The following is a 23,110-nucleotide window of genomic DNA, read 5'->3' as shown; positions in this document are numbered from 1 at the left end:
GCCATCACTATTTATTTCCTTTTACAAAGCACTTATTTGTGTTTACTGGGTATATCCTAGTAGCCCTCTAAAAATGATCACAGTGGACTGCAATAGGTACAATGAATGATGAAAGAAGGAAACAATTACCACCTGGAAGTTACTACACAGGCAGAAAAAAAGTGGCAATCTCCTTTCTTTTCTTGATCCCATCTTAGAGCGGCACTACAAATGAGGGAAACATTTCCAGATTTCCTGCATACTGTAGGTATATATCTGTAAGTACACCCAGTGCACCTGGAGAAGTGGTTTCCATCAGCTAACACCTACTGCTAGTGTTAAATTGCAGCAGTACCTTCATTCATTTTAGTACAGTGGTCAGAAGCTAGGTGATAATGTGCAGCTACTTCTGCTATTCCCAGTTGCAGCTTAAGAATACTTGAAGTTATTACCCTAGAAACACAGTTTTTGGGATATTCCTTGTATTATTTCTACATAGCTAATAAAAAGGTAGATGCCTGATTCAGAGCTTCATGACATAAATTGGAGAAAAGAGACATGCACAAGTAAAATGTTTTATGAACACTGAAAAAACCAAAGCTGTCTTTATCTCCCTTGAACAACCAATGTCAGCCTAATACTCACAAAACTACCAGAAACCAAACCAGCTCTTGCAGCATATGTCTTGATTTCACCTTATTCCTCTGTTTTGTCCCAATGGTCCACAGTATTACACTCAATAAAAGAAACACTGAAACACTTCTAGCAATGGATTCAGATGGTGTTCTTTAAAGAGACTGCACATCATCACAGTGAAACCTTCACAGAGGGACAACCTTCTTAAGAATTCATGAAAAGGCCCCATACCCACTCATTCCAATGAAAAATGGGTCCCTTCAAACACAAATCACAAAAATTTCTTCAAACAATACAGACGTCTTTGATCACTTTGGAAAGGCTAGAAATGGGCACATTTTCACCACAGTACAAAATGCAAGATGGTCACCTACACCAACACCAACTGATGCTTACAAATACCAGTTTTCCCTTGGTATGCAAACCAAGTGCTACCGAGAAAGGAGCACTTCCTTAGAAGCATGAGGACAGAAGTAATTTTTCTTTTCTCCTTACTCATAAACCCATGCACTCTTCCAGAAATATGGTTTCTGGTGCTGAGTGAAGTTTATTACTCTCTATTCCTGTCAACAACCTTTCTGACCTCTGTCCTTACATGAAAATACGTTATCGAAGCTCCCTCTGTCCTTGTGATGGATGTGACTGCTTTCTCAAGTTTTTCTCTGAACGTTGCAGCCACTGATATTTTACTATAAGACGGGTATTAGATAGACATAATCCACCTAAAAGATTGTTGCAAAAATATGCTTAAAAATCTAGCTACCAGATTTACAAAGACAACAGAAAAAGTGCAGAAATTTCAATCAAATGGCAAAGCAGCAGGTCAGCCATGAGTAGATTTTACTGAAAATCACAGACTAGTCTGAACACTATTGTTTTCATTCCATGTATATAGCTGGATTATTTCTGCATCTTTGTTAGTTCTGCAGTTGTTTTCTCTCTGGTGTGTTTTTTGGCTTTTTGGGGGGGGGGGGGCAAACCAACACAAGAAAAACCAAAAGAACCACCACCACAAAACCCCCACAATTTTCTGAAAGCTTCCAAGGTAAAGTTAAAAATCTGAAATCTCCGAAAAGCTAGGCAAAAGACATAATACACAAATCTCTATCTACATCAAAGAGCTGTGATTCAGCATTTCAATTGGAATTTCATAATTTTATTTTTTTTTGTAATTCCAGATCTCTCCCCTATGGCAGACTTACAAGTACAAAGAGCATCTTTATTTCTGACAAGTAATCTAGTAGGATTCATAGCCATTATCTGGATCCTTCTGTATATTTATACTTTTTTTTTCAATAGAACAGCTGCAATGTAATCCAGTTTAAATTTTAAATGCAAGGTATAGGACGTGAAACCCAGAAAAACCTGCCTTTAGGGTCAACTATATTACCCTTTTCAGTTGTAGAACTTTTCTAGGCAGCAAACTGTTTAAGTCATAAGCAGTCATAAACCAAAAAATACAACATGCTGAATTGACTCTACTTTCCTGCGTTAGCTTTTTCACCCAGTTCGTCATACAACTCCATCTTGCTCCAGGACAATGTATGGAAAGAAGATGTGTTTCCTTCAAGTCTTGGAGGGGCATCAAAATCTTTGTGTAGCCAAAGGTCAGCTAACACATACATACAGGGAATGTTTGCCTGCACTGGTTACGTATGTGGACAAATAGAGATTTTTTTTCAGACTATCTTGTGTGGCAAGGTTTTGGTGGCTGGCTACAGGGATAACCTCTGTCAGATGATGTCAGAAGCTTCTTCTATGTCCAAAAGCCAGTGCAGCGAGCTTCAAAATAAAACCACCACTGGCCAAGACCAAGCCCATTGGTGACAGTGATTGCATCTCTAAGAGAACATGCTTAAGAAGGGGAAAAACTGCTGTAAACAGCAGCGAAGCAGACCTCAAGGTCAGTGAAAAAATGGTGGGAGAGGAGAGGCTCCAGGCACCAGAGCAGAAATTCTTCTGCAGCCTGTGCTGAAGACTGTAATGAGGCAGGGTATGCCCCTGCAGCCCACTGAGGTCCACGATGCAGAAGAGATCACCTGCAGCCCATGGAGGACACCACATCTGAGCAGGTGCATGAAGGAGGATGTGATCATGCTGGAAGACATACTAGAGCAGTTCACAAAGAACTGCAGCCCACGGGAAGGACTGATGCTGGAAAAGCTGGGAGGGAGCTTATGATGCAGCAGGGAAAGACATGAGAAGGGAGGAGCAGCAGAGACAAGTGTGATAAACTGACCACAGCCCCCATCTCCCATTTTCCTGAGCCACTCAGACAGAGGAGGAAGAGAAATCTAGAGCTGAAGTTGAACTTGAGAAGAAGGGAGGGGTGGGGAGAAGATGTTTTAAGGTTTATTTTTATTTATAATTATCCTTCTCTGACTTTTCATTGGCAATTAAATGAATTTCTCCAAACCCAGTCTGGTTTGCCTGTGACCGTACTTGCTGAACTTTCTGCCATACTTTCTCTTCACTGTCCAGAGGAGGAAGGTGAGTGATTAGAGTGACTCTGGTGGGCACCTTGTGTTCAGCTAAAGTTATCTCATCAAAACATAACCTCATTTCTCCACTGAGTTTTACTTTAGTTTCAATATTGTCTCATTTTATATGTTCTGCATAAACAAACTGTACTCTGGAATTTGCTTCATGTCTCCTAATTCAGTAACATGCTACAGAGGCAATAGAGGATTTAGTATTTCCTTTTCTCTAGTTGCCAATTCTCAGCTTGTGATATCCTCTTTGGCTTAGTACAGTATCTCACTGCTGTGTGATCTTTCCTGGCTAGTTATCACCCATTCTCACTCTGTTCCATCAGGAATTCCCACAACCCCATCACACTCTTACCTTTCTCAAGTAAACAAGACCCAGCTCTCCCAAACACTCCTACTACCATAGCTCCTTGTGCTCCAACTGATACTCATGGTAACATCTGAAAGCAAAAGCAGCAACACAGATGCATGTCAGCCAATACCTGTGACATATCCACAAAGCTCAGCAGTTTTCAGTTGTTTGTCTAGCAGCTTAGCAGCCAAAATACCCCTCTGACATGAAAACTTTGACAAAGAGGACAAGTTACTGCAGTTATATCCAGGCTACATGGTCATTTTAAGAGACTAACTTACTTTGATAGGGATTGTTATCACCAGCTTTTTTTTTACAACTGAACAAACTACCATTTTTGCTCTTAATGAAGGAACACCTCTCTCCAGTCCAGAAGACAGGGCTTCCACTTTTACACAAAAAGTATATACACAGATTTAAAGACACATATATATAGTCCAGTTTACTTTTAAGCGTATTTCAGAAGAGAAGATCTCAGGAAAAGTAGCATACAGAACTGGAAGACAAGTTTCAAAGTAGTGGGTCATCCAGTCCCAATAGCAAATCATTAGCTATACCACTGTATACTGTAGACAAGTTTCACAAAAAAAACCCCGTAAGTTTACAGTGCATTCAGCGCACATAATTCTAGGAAACCATAGAGCCAGTTTCAGCAAACGTATTTTTCATACCTTACATAATGCACTGAGGTAATTAGAAGTTGAGGACTGTGGCCACTGCCAAATGGCAGATCTTTTTAAGACATACAGAGATGACTGTTCATATAAATGAGGTATCTAAGTTTGTGTGTCTGTCTGAACATTTCCACATCCATGTGCTGTTTGTCTCTAGAAGCAAACAAACTCAAAGTATGCATGTCAAAAGAAAAAGAATTACAACTCAATACACTGAATTTAACATCAGTCATCTCATCACCAGTTTTGAACTCTCACGCCTTCTTTAAGATCACCAGTATGTTAACATGAGTAATAGCCAGTGGAAAAATGTAGCATAGTCAACAGAAATGTGTATGTAAAGGAGACTTTGAATGAATAACAACCTTGTGACTTGAGATATATCAATTTTTTGTTTCAGCACACTACCCTTTTCAATTTCAACGGCTTCTGTGTTGTCTTTAAAGCAAACCAAAGGTTTCCAATAGCCTCTCTATAGTAAAGATCAGCCACTGGACTTCTGGAAGAATGCCTCTTGCCCTTCTCTTTACAAATACAAATTTCAGAGTACAATAAGCACAGGACAAACACGGGCATAAAGAATGAAATCAACACAGACCAGTAGATCAGACATTAATCTGTCTTCATGATACTTGATTTGCAAAGTTGAAGAGTGACTATTTGTGGTTGATGGTGAGAATTATGTCCACACTTCTGAAGGCAACAGAGCAAATTTGCTCCTAAAAACCTGCCTCCATCTGCTCTGCTTCACAATGCTTTCTGAAAAGTAGCATCTGCAGTGTTTGGGTGAGAAAATTTGGAATTTAAGCTCTCTGCTTAAAAACTTAAAAAACTGCCCAGGTTTTTCCAAAACAAAATATGCTATAGCCAGAGCAAAACTCCACAAGTTCTGACTTAACCAGAGATCAGACTGCCACATTTCTTTTTAATATATACAACAACCCAGTCCACTTTCCCTTCTTTCGTAAGTAATACATTTGTAACAATAGCAGCTTGTGCAAAAATCATGAGCAAAAATCCTTCTTGGTAAGATCATAAGAATGTTCTGAGCCCAGTTTTGCAGTTCATACAAAATCCTCACAAGGAGTCCAAGCAGTTGAAGCAAGACAGCATTTTGTTTACCAGTGCTGAGAATCACTTTCATGTCCCAGAAGTCTGTCTCCCAGGCCATGAATCGTCACCCTCAGTCTGCTAGCTGTATTTTCCATTGAGCACTCTGGGCAGCCCTGGAGAACAGGTAACCAACCACATGTTCTGGTTTCCCCTCTCTTAAGACTTTGTGATAGCTCTCCCCTTTTGATGTCACTGCTCCAATGATAACATAAAAAGCTTCAGTGGTCACAAGAATGCTGAACATAATAATCTGCAAGAGGCGCAATTCAGCTCACCAAAGGTTTTTTACTGCACTTTAAAATTTGTTCCTCCAACAATAGTCTTGAAATAGACAAGCTTAATTGGTCTGGGAGGTAGCAAAAGCAAGGAAAATGCCTGGACAGCCATAAGAACAATCCAGGATATTCCAGCATGCTTCCTCAAATGAGCTGAGGGGAACACAAAATTTTTAAATACAAGGAGCAGCAAACCTAAGACAGCAAGAGTTAGGCAAAGCAAGGTAAAGGCTTAAAACATAATTGTTTTATAGGAAATCACATCTTAAATTCATCACATGGACCGACTGCAAGGAAAAGGCAGCTGACACCTATGCTCCAAAAAGGCACCACATGGGCCCCAACATAGCTGAAAATTTCTTTTCAGTACCGCACACAGCTGTTAGGAACTTGAAATTTCAAGCATCTATAAGCTGGTGGTCTACATAAGAGAACACACAAGTGTATTTGTAAGCCACAATTCTCCAGATGCACTGTGTCTACAATCCAAGAACAGTGAGGTTATCATACCAAAATGGTCATATTGGTAAGTTACCCTGTTTTTCAAAATAGAACAAACTCTCCCAGAATGAGCATTCCAAAGTCACTTTTATGTCCAAGAAGACCATCCTTGCCCCTTTGGATATACTGATTGAACAGAGCACAACTTTCTAGCACAGGCAATCCCTAAGCAGTAACTCCAAAGACACTGCATAATAAATATCAAAGCATGTCAGTATACAGATATTCAATAACAGTCATACCAATTGTACTAAACAGCACTGAAGTATTCTCACCTACTTCTCTCTACAGAGATCATGAGGTCTTCCATGTTTATGTAGACCTTCCTCTTAAAGAGATGTAATAAACCTTAGACAACGTTTCTTCTTCAATTTTTTTAAATTTAAGATCATTAGAAGATCAAAATTAAAACCACTCTAGGTGGCAGTCATTCAGGTATCTCTTTTCTGGAAAATCAACCCTATTTTGAAAATCCAGAGATATAAAAGGCCATAACTAGATATGGTGCCTTGAAAACTAAGTTCTCTTACAGCGTTGTACACTGGCAGAATGATCCTATGCCTTGTTTTCTAATCCAATCTATTAGACTACTTCTTCACCTCTCTTGCCGTTTGACACAAAAAGAAGTCCCAAGGGGCTAAAGCAGCAGAAAATGGAGAAACACAAAGGTGCAGAACGAAGTTACTAGAAACAGTTACCTCTCTATGACATCAGTCTAAAACAGAAAATGCAGCACCCAAAAAATACTTGATAGGAAACAAAATCTTGACATAATGCAGAAATGTAGAGAATAATAAATAATTTATTATTCTAGAGAATAATAAATTAAACCAATGGCACTACTCTTTGTTTCAGAATGCTTTTAAATCACTTTTGTCCCAACCTAGATGAAGACTCAGTAACTCCAGAATACTCCGGCATCCTCGTTTGGCTTCACTACCCACCCTACCACACACCCTCCACGCAGCCCATAAACAAGAGATACAGGTGAATCTTCAGTTAATACACAGGAAACAAGTCCATAACAATATGGGCAACTCACTTGCTTTGAAAATTCTTTTTTATGGCACAGATATTTTAAGAGTGATCCTCAAAAGAAACCAGTTGTTACATGAGCATCAGAAATAATGAAAATCTGTGTTCATGGAATTTTCTTATATATTTTTATGCTTTCTCCTGCAGTAACACAGTTTGCCTCCAATTACCATTCCCTGCAATTCCTTTGGTTTTCGTAGCCCTCAAGATCCTCCTTTTATTTCCTGTGTCCTTGTCAGAGAGACCGTACAGAGAGACTGCAGCTGTTTGGAAGCAAAATACTGTCTAACTGTCCAATCCAACAACTACCCGTGTCCACAGATCAGTAAGTCAGACAAAACAGCATCAGATCCCATCAAGCTGTTTGCTTGAGAGAGCAGACTAATTTATCTGATACTTAACCAGTAATTTACTAGAAGTCTTTTTAAAAAGCTAAAAAGCCTCACTCAAGTTTGAAGCTATTTACAGAGAAACAGGACTAAGCGAACAAGGATGACAATTTACTTAAGAATGCCAATTCTTAAGCTTTACTTAAGAATGCCAATTTCGCTTTTACATGGGAAGGCAGCCTGAGGAGGCCATATACTACAGTTTTTCACTCTTTTCCTACTTTCTGCTGTGTTCATATTTTCTATTATTGACTGAATTCTTGTTTGTACCATTCTCCCTTAAAAATACTATAAAAAATGTATACACCAGTAGAGTCATCATATTAGAAACACTAGTTTGGTAAAGACTAACAAAAAAGGATAAGAATACATCAGTGAATACATTTTTTATTTTTTTACATACCCTTCAAGCTTGGAAAAAAAAATCCCTTTTATTGCTGAACACATCTCTCAGTTAAGTTACCTGGCACTTTCTGTATCAAGTTACGACAGGAAAGACAGGACCCAACATCCCCCATACTTCTAGGACTGAAAAATAATAATTGAAGTGCATACTTTTGTCTGTCAGATGAAAACAGACTGTACATAAACCAGCAAGTAAGTTAGGAAGAAGGGCTGAAGGGCAGAAGTGTAGCTCTGCTTTAAATACAAAGAGCTATTGATGTTTTACCCAGAAGCATTTATACCTTAAATACCCGACTCGAAAGGTACTCTTTGGGGGGGGAGCACTCGAAAAAAAATCAAAGTTGAAAAAAAAGCAGTCTCACAGAATTGAGGTGACACTTGTGACACTTGCATGACAAAGAAAACTGAGTTCTCACCATCACTTCTGACCTTGTGCAATTAGACCAGTCCCAAACTGCTGCTCCTTTATTTGCAATGCCAGAAACAGGCATCCCCAGGCTAAAGGTAATATGCTTGCTATACAGTAACTGAACGTTTTCAGGCTGCAAGAAACTGCTGGATATCTGATAATTCAATCCCCCTGCTCAGACCAGGCCAATTTAGAGTAGTGCCTTGTCTGGCAAAGTTCTGAATCTCTCCAAAGTTGTAAGGTCCACAATGTCCGCAGTTCTCTGCTTCAGAGTGAAGAAAGATTCTTCCTAAAAATATCTGCCACATAGTTAGGTGCTTCAGCCTGAGCCCTATTCCCAGTGACTTGCCTTACCAGCATGTAAAAGTCTGGCACTATCTTTTCTTCATCTGCCATAAGAGGAGGAGAGAGGCCATTAGGATCTCTCAGCTGGGATCTCCCTGGGCCATCTCTTCAATCACGCTGGGAAATCCTAGTGTCCTCTACCTCTCCTCACAGTTCCCATGCTTCAGCCCCTATATAAGCTTGCTGCCCTTCAACGAGCAAGCTCCACTAGGTCAGGAGCTGCAACTCACCCATTCAACCCCCTCGTTGAAGGCACACAACTTCTCTGCCCCAGTGCAAGCCTCAGCCTTTGCTGAACGCCGTAAGGTCCCCAGCTCTCCATACTGTCAAGATCCCTCTGAATAGCACACCTGCCCCCCAATACACTGACTGGTCCTCACCACAAACGTAATCAGTGACACAGCTGAGGATCACGATTCCACCAGAGAGATATGTTGTTCCATAACTGGATTTTTTCCAGGTTTGTAAGGTAACACAATCCTAGTCACTACTGAGTAATTTTTACCATATTTACCACTTTCATAGCTTTTCCCTAATCCTTCATATTCAATATGCCTCATCAAATAAAAAGCTGCCAAATGCAACAAATCCTGTAAGTTATTTTTCCTCGGCGTCCAAATTCTTTATTAGTAATATTTTTGGTACCTCGTTGCATAAAAGCAGAACCAATACCCTATGGGCACAAGAGACTGACAGTGTTTTAAAAATAAATTAAGTTTTAATAAAGAAAAGAATATTTTTCTGATTCACTTTTTCAGTCCAACTCAACAGGCCCTTATGACAAACAACATCACACACATCTTGACTCTCACTTTCTCGAAATAATGTCCCTGCAGTATGTACCTCAGTTTGCTGATGTTTACAAGCATAATCACATATTTATTTCTTAAGTTTGAAGACACTTGTCACACTGGTGGCTAAAAGCTTTCACTTCCAAGCCTCCAAAAATCAAAATGCGTTTCTGAAACAGCTCAGACGTCTAACCTGTACCCAACCTCCAAAATAAGCTGCAAAAGCAATTTTCAGATTGTATCATAAACACTTTATGTAAACTTGCTCAAAAACACACACACAAACCACAATGATTACAGACTCACAGGGTTTCTGTGCCAAAAGGCTCAATACCCTACTACTAAATCTGCATGATAATTCTTTCCAAAAACTACTGCTTACTCTGCTTGGCTCTGGGCCATTTCAACTTATAAACAGGAAAAAAAGTGATGCCATGGAAAAGATATGTACAGAAAGCCTGCACACACTAAAAAAAGCAGATAAACACATTTTTAATGGAAATTCAAAAAATCACTTTAAAACATTGACTTGTAGGTAGGGAGGCAAAAAAATCCACCACAATCCAAATCCAGCAAACATTTGCACAGGTTTTTAATGAAAGCTAAGGTATCCATGTGCCTAAAAGCCAAACCTTCACAGAGCAAGAACCCAAGCAGAGAGTAAGCACGAATCTCTAATATTTTCACTCTGGAACCTGAATATATTTTAGGTGCCAAGCAGCAAAAGATAAAGAGGAGATAACTTTCAGCTGGGCTGAAAATCCAGGCAGCAAATGTTTTCAAACTGTATGTTGCTGTTGCGTGGTGCAAGTTCAATCATACGACACAGGAGCTGTTCCAACAGACAGACCCAACTGTTCTATATACACAGCTAATGTTTCTAGCCATACTTTGTGGTTTAATAGCCATTCCTCGGGCTCTTACACAACTAGAAGTCATGCAAACAAATACAGTGCATGGATTTCAGCAATTTTGAGACTATTTAAGGTTAGACTTCCTAACAGGGAATCTTCCAGGCATGCAGATTATGAAGCATTTTAATAAGATTCACAGAATTCATACTTTACTCCTCCAGAGGCTGGCAGAAAACTTATAACATCACTACCTTCCTCATACCCTCCTTCCAGAAAAAAAGCACACAAACACAAATAACATTTTTTTGGAAGTAGAGATTGGTAGTATTACAGGAAGAAATGCATTTCCACTATTCATAAAGGATATCAGATACAATAATAAACACCCTCTAAAAAAAGCTAGAAGTTTAAAAAGTCAAAGCAATATTCTTTACTGATACTGGCTGCACACCCTTGTGCTACAGTTGTGTACCTTACACAGAAGATCAGAAATTCAGTTAAAGACTTAAGTAAGTTTTTCAGGGGGTTATGTTGCTGGAATTTTTTTTTTTTCCTGTTGTTTGGGTGAGGTTTGATTTGGTTTGGTTGTTGTAATTGAAATGCTAGAGTAGTTTCCTTTAATATTTTAATTTCCCATTTGGGACTGTCCTAGAAATGGGAGACCAAGCCCAAATGATTAGAGATGTGAACTTTGAAATACTACAATGTTGCATTGAAGGCTTATTATGACAGCCTATGTTCAAGAAAACCACACCAGCTGCCAGACAATGCAGCAACCAACTCAGATCGTTTGTCTGGATGCAGAACCCCAGTTATTACAAAAGACATTAGAGAAGCATCTTGACACACTTTCCCACCAAAAGACTGATAACAGATGTTACTTTTTCATGCATCATGGTGGCAAAGGGCTTGCATAAGACGGATGATAGAGACACTCAACCTAAAGACAGTGCCAGGGATAATGAGAACAGCAACTCGGGAGCTTAGAGCTAGGTTGCCAGGCTGTCCATTGAGAAAATCTAAGGAAGAGTGTTTTAAGAATGAACATTTGGAGCATGTGTGTGCATTTCAGAAGTTCAGAAAACACTGTATGTCATGCTTGCTTAAAATAGTTGTGAAAATACCTATGACATACTTATTACTTATTTTAAAAACTTCCTGCATCTTTCCTTAAGTGAAGTATGCATTCTTTGCCCTACATTACATTACACAACAAGCAACTTCCTGAAGGAAACTTTATTTTAAGCCATCAAAGCACAAGAACAAGAGTATTTTTCCTATCAAGAATGGAGGATCTTTATGCAAGGGATTCTAACAATCAAGCATTTACTGTAGTTCACGTAGAAAAACAAAGAAAAAATGGTTTAGAATATGCATATAAGAATGCAACCAGAAGGTGTTAAGAAAAAAAAAAAGCACTAAAAAAGGTATAACATAAGAAAACAAACAAAACCGAGTAAAACAAAGGTGGGGAAAAGCAGCACTATCTTATTAAAATATCTGTGTAATGGGAGCTCTCAGTGTGCCATGATTTAACCCTGACTAAGTACCAGCAGCAGCTCTCCATGACTCTCCCCCTTTGCCAGTGGGACATGAGCAAGAATCAGAGAAGGGAAAACTCGTGTACTGAGACAAGAACAGTTCAGTAATTGAAACAAAGTAAAATACTAAAACAACATTAATGATATAGTATTATAATTGTAATGGATAGGGAGATGAGGGGGGCGGGGGGAAGGGGTGACCCAGGAATAAAACGCGAGAAACAAGTGATGCACAATACCATCAGTCACCAAACACTGACTGATGCCCCAAGTACCTGCCAGGAAGAAAATTAACTCTATCCCAGCCAAAACCAGGGCACTGAAAAAATCGTAACGTTTTCTCTTATTCTGGTACCCTACCTTACTGTTAACCCATCCACATCTTGCATCACATTAACAGTGACAACCCTTATGTTTAGATGACACATCTCCATTTGAACTTCCAATATGAAGCAGATGCCATACAAGACCATTTAAAATACCTAAGATGCAAGAGCTAACAAAAAGGTTTTGTTAGCAAAGCTATTGGTTGAAAAAGATTTAAAGCCTATCTTTCCCAGGGGGAAAGAAAAATAAAAAAAAATTGGTCAAAAAGATTCTGTCTGCATGTGGATTTCATTTTGCCAAGCAAATTTGTGGGTGAAAAAGGGCTGTATAAGCAGCAAAACTAAACATAAAAAGGCAAAGAAAAGAACTCTGAACCCCACCTTTATTTTTTAATTAAGCACAGCTTTTCCAAGAATTTACAATGTTCTCAATCATGCTTAATAGTCTTTAAAGCAGTTTCTCACTTTAACCTTTCTGTGACAAGGCAAAAATATTTCTCAAGCTCAGTATTTTGATGTCTTAGACCAGAAGGATAATTTAGATTATTTCATAAGCAGATGTTCCAAAGCAGAGCATGCATTTCCAAATTAAAGACATATCTCTGGTCTTCGTGCTATTATTAAACTGAAATTTGTACTTTAGAGAATATTCTGAATTTTTAATTTCCAGGCTTTTGCATATTTTACATCTAAAATATGACAGATTAGACAAGGATCAAGTTGATCATACTCTATGAACTACAATCAGAAGAACTGTATATTAATATTATATATTTTCTTTAAAATAGATTTGTTTCAGTCTCACACTATCCGCAAGTACTTATGTTGGGGGTGGGGGGTGGCAGTATATTAATACTTGCTAGCATCCACTTGGGCTGCCTTGATGCTGGCTGGCACCTCCAAAGGCACACCTCCAAAGAACAATTTTAGGCCATAAAATCGTGATTTCCAGTTGCTGTAAATACTACAAGGTGAAAGTGAAATAAAAATATAAAACTGATAGTTACAGAGCATGGCTTAAAATTAAAGTACCTTATCTGAAAATAATTAAGGAAGTATATTTGCATTTATTTTCCAAATAAATCCAATAAATATGCAACTCATATCTTTTATAACCATCTTCTTGAAACAAATGTTTATTATATGTCTATTAACATTAAATCTGTCATTATTATAATCTATTCAAAGTACAACTAATTTATGTAAAAAACAAAGCCTCCTATTTTCCTTTATAATTCAAAGGTAGTGAAACTAACATACCAACATTATAATAAGTAATTCTGATATGCTAAAGGTGGTTGCGATCTCGTGTCCAAAACAGATTATGTTCAAACAGGCAAAGTAACAGATTTACAATAATGTGGTAATTCTAACCAGGAAGTACCATCAAGCCATTTCATTACATCACAGTTTGATCAAATTAAAATGGAGATGCTCCAGTGACAGTTTCTGGTTTCAGTGGGTTTTTTTTGTTTGTTTGCTTATATTTTCTTTAATCTATCAAAATCAATTGTAACTCTTGAAAAGTCTCCATATATTGAACATGCTTCACTTGTTCCTACCAAGAAGGTATCTTTCCATCTCATTTTATTTTATATGGTTATAAAGCTGTGAAGGCATCACCACGTCATAAATAAACTAGCATCTATCACCAGGCATGCCAGAATTAAATATGACTCTCACTGTAAAGCCACATTAACTGCTCTCCAGTTTGAGAACAAAACCACGAATACCACACAGAGATGGTATAACTATGCACAACTGCTAAAAGCACAGAAGTTTTGTATGTATCAATATGAACATACAATTCTACTATAACTTCTCAGCATATACAGAATTAAGCAGAATCACTACGAATTCAGCTGTCTACTGCACTTAATTGGCACTTCATATAACCTTCACAAGAAGTCCAGCTCCTCACATTCTAGCTAGGCTTGAAAACTGGCACTAATCCTTTCAGCAGAAGTTTCAGCTTCTCCAAACTGAACAACTTAGCAAATGCATAGTTATCTGACAAAATAAGCACTTTCCATTTCCCCTCTTAATACAGGACTTAACCTCATGTGCGCCTTTAAAAACAACTAAACTAACTAAAGACTTAGCAGCAGAAGGAGAGAAAGCAATATTAAGTAGACTTAGTAAAGTTCAACAGATGGCATCCAAAGAACTAATACGAGTAACAAAGACGTTTAAGAGAAAAGCTGTTTTCACCAGTTATGGACATAACAACATGTCTAAAATACAGTACAACTTCCAAATGCCGTCTTTCCTTTACAGATGCTGCAACAACTGAGAATATCAATACAGACCTGAAAAACAGCAACAAAAAAACACACCACCTTAAGATTTTCCACTACAGACACACTTTTCCTAGCTGACAACCTTTCCTCTAGGTAAGTTACTCTTTTTCACCAAGGAGATGCAGGTACCCCAGTGGAAGAAAAATACTTTATGGAAGTGAAATGCCTTTTAAGATCAGGATCAATTTTGTAAATGAAGTAAAGAATCAGTAGCATTTCTAGTCCAATATCCTTGCACATTTGACAGCCATGAATGGAGACTTTCCATACTGTTGACACTGGAAAAAACACTTTTTCCATACTGGAAAAAAAAACAAAAGAAACAACACCAAAACAGACCAAACCATCACTGAACATTTTTCTGCTGGGGGAAAAGACATAGCAAAGATTCTCTCAACCTTAATTGCTGCTTAAAGTGCAGCAATGTCTGAAGATTAGATCGCAATATGGGGTTTTACCAAAAGTTAATACACTAGGATCAAGAGTACAACTAAGGATGCTCAGTAAAACAATCTAAGTTTGGCCCTGGTGCCTGAGTTTAATTCATCATTTTTCCCTCTGGTGACAAATATTTGACTGAGAAAGACAGACCTTCATGAAGAGTCTTTCCCTTTGGAGAAAAGCTAGCAAAGAAAAAAACACTCCTCATGCCCAGTCTAGAAATCTCCTGGATTTGTCTGTAAATTATGACATTATTTCAAAATTATAATACAAACCACATATCATACCACCTAAAAATGTTTTATGTATTTTTTAGACAATGACTAGCAATAAACATTTACCTGCTGCTCTGACTTAAGTATACTGTAAAACTTCATTTGGGTGCCTGCAAGAGCTCTTTTGAGAACAATCATTCTGGCTATTGCAAGTACCATTAAACACAGGATCAATGCTAGTGCAAACTTCAGAAGAAATCCCAAAAAAGCCCCTTTCTGGAGAATGAAAAAGCCCAGTATTCCTTAATCCAACATCAAGATCTTTGTACCCTAGGCTTATGATGATTTTATTATGTGGTAAAGGTTAGAGTACTTTTCTCCACCATGACTTTCCAAATCATGGAAAATACAAAAGCTTTTACCTCCCAACAGTAGCATACTAGGTCAATTTGTCTATAGGATTGCTAAGAGCTTAAGAAGATTAAGAGAGATCAGGCTTTAAGATAAGGTTATCATCTATACCAGGAATGTCCATGCAATTTTAAAACAAAAAGTTGAAATAAAGCTTCATCAGATAAAACCTCCATTTCCATATAACACATCCTGGAAAAATATTTTTCTCCTATGTATTTTATTTGGAAGGCCTGGGAGAGACTAATCTGCCCCATGTACTGTGCAGTCTCAGGACATAGCAAAAGCTGCTTTTGAACTATATAATACAATGCAAAAGTAAAAATTCAAGCTCTCCCTTAACTTTCTGCATTGTAATCCTTTACTATGTTGTCAATCTCGAATTTCAAGAGGAGCTCGTCTTTAAAACCCACTTCATTTCAGAGCAAGATTTCTATCAGTATAAACATCCATACCACAGACTCCGGTAAATCACCCAACTAAGTGCCCAAGACATAAGCACCACTAAAAATACATTCTAAGAAAAGACTTAATTAGACACCTCGTTTCCTCACCCTCCAGGCCCAAAGAACGATGTCTTGTTTTCTGACCTCCCATACCACTTCCTAATTAGTAACTTCACATATGTATAAACAACTTCATTCTGGCTGCCATTCACAAAGAACAGCTTAGGAAAACATCTAGGGCCCTGATCCCAAAACCACACAGACACGCGTTTAAATATAAGCATGTGGGAAACTCCAGCACAGCCTTGGAAGCGGCTCTTGTGTTTGATTATAAACAAGCACATCAACCCATATGTTGGGACCACAGTCCTGAAAACATCGAAGCTTCAGGACGAACGAACCACATGTCCAAAACCAGCTCCTCAGAGGGATCCTGCTGTGGAGCGGTTTCTAAGAGGAAATCCAAAAACACGTCTATGGAACCGACGATAAGAGCCCCGAAGACACTCAACCGGGGTCTCACAAGCCAAAAGCCGAACTTGCAGTCAGGATTTTGGAGCAGCACGCAGGAACTTGCGATGACCAGTCACGGTGCTCCGTGAATTCCCGCAGCTACCGGCAGCCCGCTGCGAGGGGAGGAGCCTGGCTCCGGGCACGGATATGGACACGGACACATCGCCCCCTCTCTCTCTCTCACTCACACACACACACGCACACATACACACACAAATCCTTCCAGGAGCGGGGCGCAGCCGGCAGGCTGCAGAAGGCCGGCAGCTGCTGCGCAAGGGAGGCAGGGCGGCAGAGCCGGCGAGGCCCCGGCGCTGCCCAGGGCACATCTAAGTGTGATGAGACGCAGGCTGGAGGGCGAGCGCACACGGTGCCCCGCACAGCGCAACCCCTGCGGCTGCACCGGCGGGCAGGGGCGCGGGGCTGGGGAGCGCCGGCGGCAGCAGCGCGACAGCCGGAGGCGCCCGCCCGAGCGCCAGCACTGCGGGCCGCCTGCGCTTCGCTCCGCCGCATCCCGACCGACCGTCGGGGAAAGAGCCATCGCCGCGCCGGGCACCGGCTCAAAGGCGGCCCCGAGCACTTCGCTGCCGTCCGAGCGACTTATGGCCTGCCGCCAGCCGCCGCCGGCGATTCGCCTCCCCGTGCTCAGAACAGGGGGAGTTTGCCCTCCCTCCTGTCCCGTCCCGCCTGTGGCCCCCAGTCGGGAACGGACCCCGGGCGCTGCGGAGGGCAACTCCGCGGCCCTGCGGCCCGGCTGCACTGCCAGCCGGGGGTGGGACGCCCGGACCCGCTCCCAGTCCCTCGGGGCCCCTCTCCCGCTCACCTGGTGGCGGGGCTCTGGCGCCCGGGACGCCGCGGGGTGCGCCGTGCCCGGCGGGGCTGCCCCGGCCCTGGCTCCGCGCTCCCGCCTCCGGCAAGCTCGGCCCGTGGAGGGGCGGCGGCGGGCAGAGGGCGGCGGGCGGCGGTAAGCGACCGGAACCGCCGCTCATGGCGAGTCCCGGGAAGCCGTAGCAGGAGCGGACACGGGCGCGGGTCTGGGAGAGTGCCGGGAGAAGGGAGGCAGCCGAGGGGGAGGTGGAGGCGGCGACGGCGGCCCCACCACCGGGGGAGGAGGCAACGGAGGAGGCGGGGGGCGGCGGAGGGGAGGAGGAGAAGGCAGGCAGGAAGGGGGCGGCGGAAGAAGCCACCCATCTGCCGCGCCGGCCCGCCTCGCCGGCCTGGCGATGGTGCCGCTCGCCGCCGCTCTCATCGCCGCACGGAGCGACGCCGCGGTCCCGCTGGCGGGCAGGGGCATGGAGCCTGGCGTCGGGCTGCGCCCCGGGGACTGCCGAGCGGGCGGCCACCGGCATCGCTGGGCGCTCCGGCCGGGGGGCGGCGGCCGCCGGCCCAGGAGCAGCCCCACCGCGGAGCCGGCGGAGCGGTCAGCGCCAGCGGGGACGCGTGGGTGGCATGGGCGGCGTGGGGAGCCTCCGGCCGGGGCGCAGCTCACCGCCAGGCGGGCAGGGAGGGCCGGTGCCCAGCGGTGCCGGCCGCTCCAGCCGCGCTGCTGCTTTACTGCTGCCGCCGAGGAGGAGGAGGAAGTCTCCCCGCCTGCTTCCTCCCTCCCTGCCTCCCTCCTTCCCTCCCTGCCTCTAGCCCCAGCGGCCCGCCGGCAGTCCGGCGCCTCCCCAAGGCCTCTCGCCGCTCGCAGCAGCGCTGCCGCAGGGCGTGACGACCCGCGGGGCGCGCACAGGCGCGGCCGCCCCGCACTGCGGCGGTGCCCCCTCGGGACAGGGAGAACGGGGTCCCTGCCGGGAACCCCGGCGGGCCGCAGCCCTCCCCGAGCAAGCCCTGCGCGCAGAGCCCGGAACCATCCTGCCCCGGGCCGCCTTCCGTCTCCGCGGGACGGGGCGCCGCCGCCGCGGGCCCTTCGCCCTCGCTGTCCGGCCCCGCGCCCGCCGAGTCGGCACGGCGCTCCGGGGATGGGGGCGACGGCCCGAGGCAGGGGACAAAGGTCGCGATCTACGGGCCAGCCGGTCTCCCCAGGCACGTGTAGGGAGCGGGGACCGCCCCATCCAGGCGTCAGCGGGGGGCGGTGGGTACCGATCACTCACAGGGACACACCGCGCCTGCTGGTATATGCAAAAAAGTCAAGGATGTCGGTAAAGGGATAGGTTAAGGACAGGGATGTCCTTAAGCTGTCACGATGACGCCGGTTTCGTTGTCAGATGAGCAACATTCTAGCAAGTCAGTTGGCTTGAGGAGACGCTAGGAGCGCAGCTAGGAGTTTCTCTGAAAGTAAGGAAATGCCTCTGTGCCCGCGAACATGCGTCTCTGCGGTGCGGAGAAACAGCTGCGTGTGCGGAGCGAGCCCAGCCGCTTTGGTTCTCAGGATGGGCGGAATGGTGGGGAAAACTACACCCGCGTTAACAAAGAAAATTCACAGTGAAATTTACTACCTAGAGGGGTAAACACTTGCTGTCTTCGGTGGACTAATTCTTTGAGATCTAATTGTGCAGACAGAGAATTCGTTTCATTTTGCGCATTACAGCAGTGCTGCCTTCTCCTGTGCAATGCTGTGTGTGGGAAATGTTTCCACAAATCCTGCATTTACCAGCATTGCCCCACCGTGCCAGTCTTTTCCCTCACTTCGTGTCTTTTGGTTGAGGTTTTCATCCAATGTGGAAGCAGGTGATTTTGTGATGAATCATTTTTCTCTCACTTCCTGGGGGGAAGTTGCTTTAAAACTACTCCTGTGTTGAAGGTAATACCTAAAAGTGCATTGTGGTAGAGACTTCCTTTTTTGTGAGCCCTCCAAAAATTTGAATACTAAGTATACACTACAAGAAAAGATGTGAAAATAGCACCAGTCCTTCAGATAAGACAATCTTTACAATCTTTTTGTATGTAAATTGTCTTCCAGAAATAAGCAAGGAAAAATATTTTTGCAGTATGAAGTTACTTCCACCGTTGACACACACTCCAGACTGCAGGCTGTCTGGAAGTTCAGGAAGACTGTTCCTGTGCATTTTGGGGCAGGAGTCTTGCAGACATAAGCTGACAGTTGTGGTGCACTGCATGTCACCCGCTTCTGGAGCTTTGGCGTTCCATTTTCTTGTTAGTTCTAAATTTAAACAAAACCTTTTCAAGATAACTTAATTGCAAAACCTAGATCCAGATTTTTTTTTTTTTTTTTTTCCCCCTGGAGTCATTTTACTCAATTACGATAAGAGATACTACCTTTAGTTTAATACCCTGTTAGGGTAAGTGCCACATTTGGAAAGGAGGCAAGCTTTTAACAGTGGACAAAAAGCCTTCAGACCTGCTTAAGGTCTTCAAGTACTTAAAGACAAGGTTTTGTCTAAGGTTTAAAACAAATTGTTTTTCTAAACATAAACATACAGCTATCCAGAATTACACTCCTAGGTAGTTTACATCAAACAGATTGAGGGAAGAGTTACAAAAAACCTTTTTTCCCTCCTTTGTTGTGATTTTTTGTTTTAAAGTGTACAAACTTGCAATGCTGGCTAAAAACAGTACAAAATTTGGAGTCTAGGTTTCCATACCTCTCCCAATGATCTGGAAGAATCAGTTACATGTATGATTTTCAGGGTTCTTACTGTGATACAATGTTGAAAACTGTGGGATTAGATATTTCTTTCACTAAAAATTGAAAAAGTTAGACATCCACTGTACCCAGGGCATCTCTTAAAAGCTGATAGCCTCTGAAGGGGTCTCCATAAGCCAGACTTTGCAATGGGGTGATTTCCACCATGAATTCTTTATTATCTCTGTTTTGCTTCTGTTGGTGCTGCTGAAGTCCCTGATGATTAGAGAAAGAAAATTACTGCAACAAAGGCTGGCAAGATTGAAAAAGCTGATTATGGACCTTGAAATTGATATAATAACTGACCTGTGGAATGCCTCCAAGACATTTGGGGTATTCATCTGAAGAGGTGAGACAACCTGTAACCCGGGTGAAGTGTCCATGCAAGCGATGCTCATGGCATGGGTAACAGCAACAGCTGGAAACCACAGTGCTGCTGGAACACTGTGGTCTAACCGTGGTAACTGAGATGTGGAGGGACAAGCTGCCTGCTGGAGCACTGCACCAGTGGCTAGGAAATGTTCAGAAGGGACAGGCAAGGAGGGAGGAGTCAGGATGATGTTACTCTCAGTGTGAAAAATGGATGAACTACAGGGAGCTGCCATGGAAAACCAGCAATGAACAGGTAAAATGGGTAAAAATATATAGGTAAAAATTGGGGTCAAGCCAACAAGGGAAACCTCATGGCTGATGTTTGCTACAGACCACCAGATCTAGGGGAGGATGTTAATGAAGTTTTTACTTCAGCTACAGGAAGATTCACACTCCAGGCTCTGATCCTGATGCAGGGTTTCAGCCACTCTGCCATCTGCTTTAAGGAGGCCAGGAGGCTCCAGAGTGCACTGAGGTCTTAATCCAGGTGATAGACAGCACAACCAAAGGAGAAACTTTACCACAATAATAATAAGAAAGACTTGTGCAGGTATGTGGTCAGAAAAGGAGACCAAAGAAAATGTAAGCTCCCAATAAATTAGACAGGATAACTGGCCTCATACAGAAAAGGCTGAGGCACTCAACATTTTTTTTGCCTCACTTTTCAGTGGTAAACTCTCTTCCCACATTTCTCAAGCCCCTTGTGCCTAATCTAAATTAACCCCTCTTTGGTTTAGACTAACTCTTCTCCATTAAGTTTTGATTTGTACAGAAAAAATAGGCAGTTCAAATGAGTATGAGAAGTACAGTGTGGAAGGGACAGTGCAGGCTAGATAGATGGTTTCATCATGCATTTTACTTTATCAGTGGCAGGATGTTTCTCATCCTTTCAGTGGCTGCTCTGGATTAAACTGGATAGTCGGGCTCTATGTAGATTACAAGATTTTTGCCCTGTGGTGGCAGGTTTTCCACAAGAAACCCAGGTAAAACAGTTTCAGTCATTCTAAAGTTCTTATACTCTAGTCTTCAGATATATTAAAATGCCCATCAAAGAGGTATGTTGTGAAGCTCTTCCATGTTGCAGTGGAGAATGTGACATTTTTTGTAGTAGATAATGCAGCTTTATCCCACACTGAAAAACACCATGCATGCATCCATCCCTCCCTCTGTTTCTGAACAAGCAGTAGCAAAAATATGGACCAGCTTTTTCAAATGACTATTAGACATGGTGGCTAATACTTAAACCCAATGTGAAATTGCATGATTGTCATAGCTACCAAGTAATGGTAGAAGAGTGTAGCCAGACTGAGTGGAACATCAAACTGAAGAAAATTAGGCCTACTACTGCAGATTTAAAAGCTAGCCTTTAGGCAGTTAGACTCCTGGACTGTGTTCACTCATCTGCTCAGATTTTGCATTACAAGCTACTTTCTAATGCTATCCATCCTGTGGATTGAGGAAAGAATTGGCTAATTGGATTGAGATGATTTTGAATTTATATTGATAGAAGAACTGATATATTCATGTCATAATTGTTAAAAGAACTAGAGGAGTGAGGAACTGTTATTAAGTCTCATTCTCCCTGTGCAGCTGCCAGTAAAAAAGTCTCATGGCACATGGCAACTGCCAGTAGTTTACAGAGCTTTGATCAGTGTCCCTGAACCACTCACTGCAGCTGTTCCCAGGAAAAGTGATATAGTTAATATCCTTAATGAATAAGATGCATGTACTGAACACCAGCAATATACTTTAAATATCTCGGTGTGGTATTTGGAAATCAGGAGAGGATTCAACACCTCTTACTCAAAAAACACAGAGTTGCTTTGCTGGACTTTCAAGGGAGAGGAATAAGGGAAACTGTGATAATGAAACTAGTCATTACTGAGGCTTGGATACAATCCAAGACTTAAGTTTTCTTTCTCCTCCACTAGGAACTGATAAATGAGTAAGTGAAAGCTGTCATTCAACCTGCATACTACAGAAGCTATCTATCTAGAACATACACTAAGTATTCCCTGAAACTTTATTAATGCTCTGATGATGGAAGAATGTTGACATATAACTGGAGACAATGCTGACAACATCTGAAAAGATAGGAAGCTTCATGTATCAGACAATGCTAACCCTTGCATTGAGAAATCTGGTATTCTGTACTGTAAATCCACAAAAATTGGTAAACTCTGCAGTAACTTGGACAGTGAAGTTCAAATATCAAAAATCTCACATCAGTGCTGGCAGAATTCTAGACTTCAACTTGATCTGTACCCTTAGGACCTATTATGGAACACAGCATACTCTCAAATTGAAGAACTGGAAACCTGAAAAACCAGATATAAAAAGGCTATTATGTAACAAAAACAAGTGACTATTGCAATAAAGCATGATACCTGCTGGAATTTTTTTGAATCACAACAGAAATTTAACAAACTGCTGGGCATCATTGGTTGATATTTTTATGGGATTCACACCATATGCATCTGGCATATTGCATCCTGTCTCCTATGATCATTGTATTATTGTGTTCTGTTTTATTAGCCTTTTTTATTCTTATGCTGGTATATTTGTATATTGCTTTTCTCTCCAGGTCAAAAATATATCACATTTAACACATCAATTGTTAAATGATTACCTGCCAGTAAGAATACTATCTCCTTCCAGATGTTCCATCATAGTGTATAAGAAATGTGTGTATAATCAACAGAAGACCTGCAAGGA

The 23,110-nt window shown here is 42.2% G+C and overlaps 1 protein-coding gene across 3 annotated transcripts in view; it reads right to left on the bottom strand.

Moving 5' to 3' along the window:
- The window catches only part of RNF38 (ring finger protein 38), a 103,187-nt gene extending 85,598 nt beyond the window's left edge, over window positions 1-17,589 (bottom strand). Inside the window, exons 1-2 of one of the 3 annotated variants that reach the window (XM_058865327.1) lie at window positions 17,261-17,297; window positions 3,460-3,544 (exon numbers count right to left, since the gene is read on the bottom strand). In XM_058865327.1, coding sequence (XP_058721310.1) covers window positions 3,460-3,508 — 49 coding nt within the window. In that variant the 5' untranslated portion in view covers window positions 3,509-3,544; window positions 17,261-17,297. Of the gene's footprint in view, window positions 1-3,459; window positions 3,545-17,260 lie in introns of all 3 variants that reach the window. The other 2 variants (XM_058865326.1, XM_058865325.1) reach the window with 2 other exon arrangements.
- Window positions 17,590-23,110: the final 5,521 nt, after the last annotated feature.

This window comes from Poecile atricapillus, chromosome Z, assembly GCF_030490865.1.
Source record: "Poecile atricapillus isolate bPoeAtr1 chromosome Z, bPoeAtr1.hap1, whole genome shotgun sequence".
Taxonomy (NCBI): Eukaryota; Metazoa; Chordata; class Aves; order Passeriformes; family Paridae; genus Poecile; species Poecile atricapillus.
This window is presented reverse-complemented; position numbering and strand designations above follow the sequence as displayed.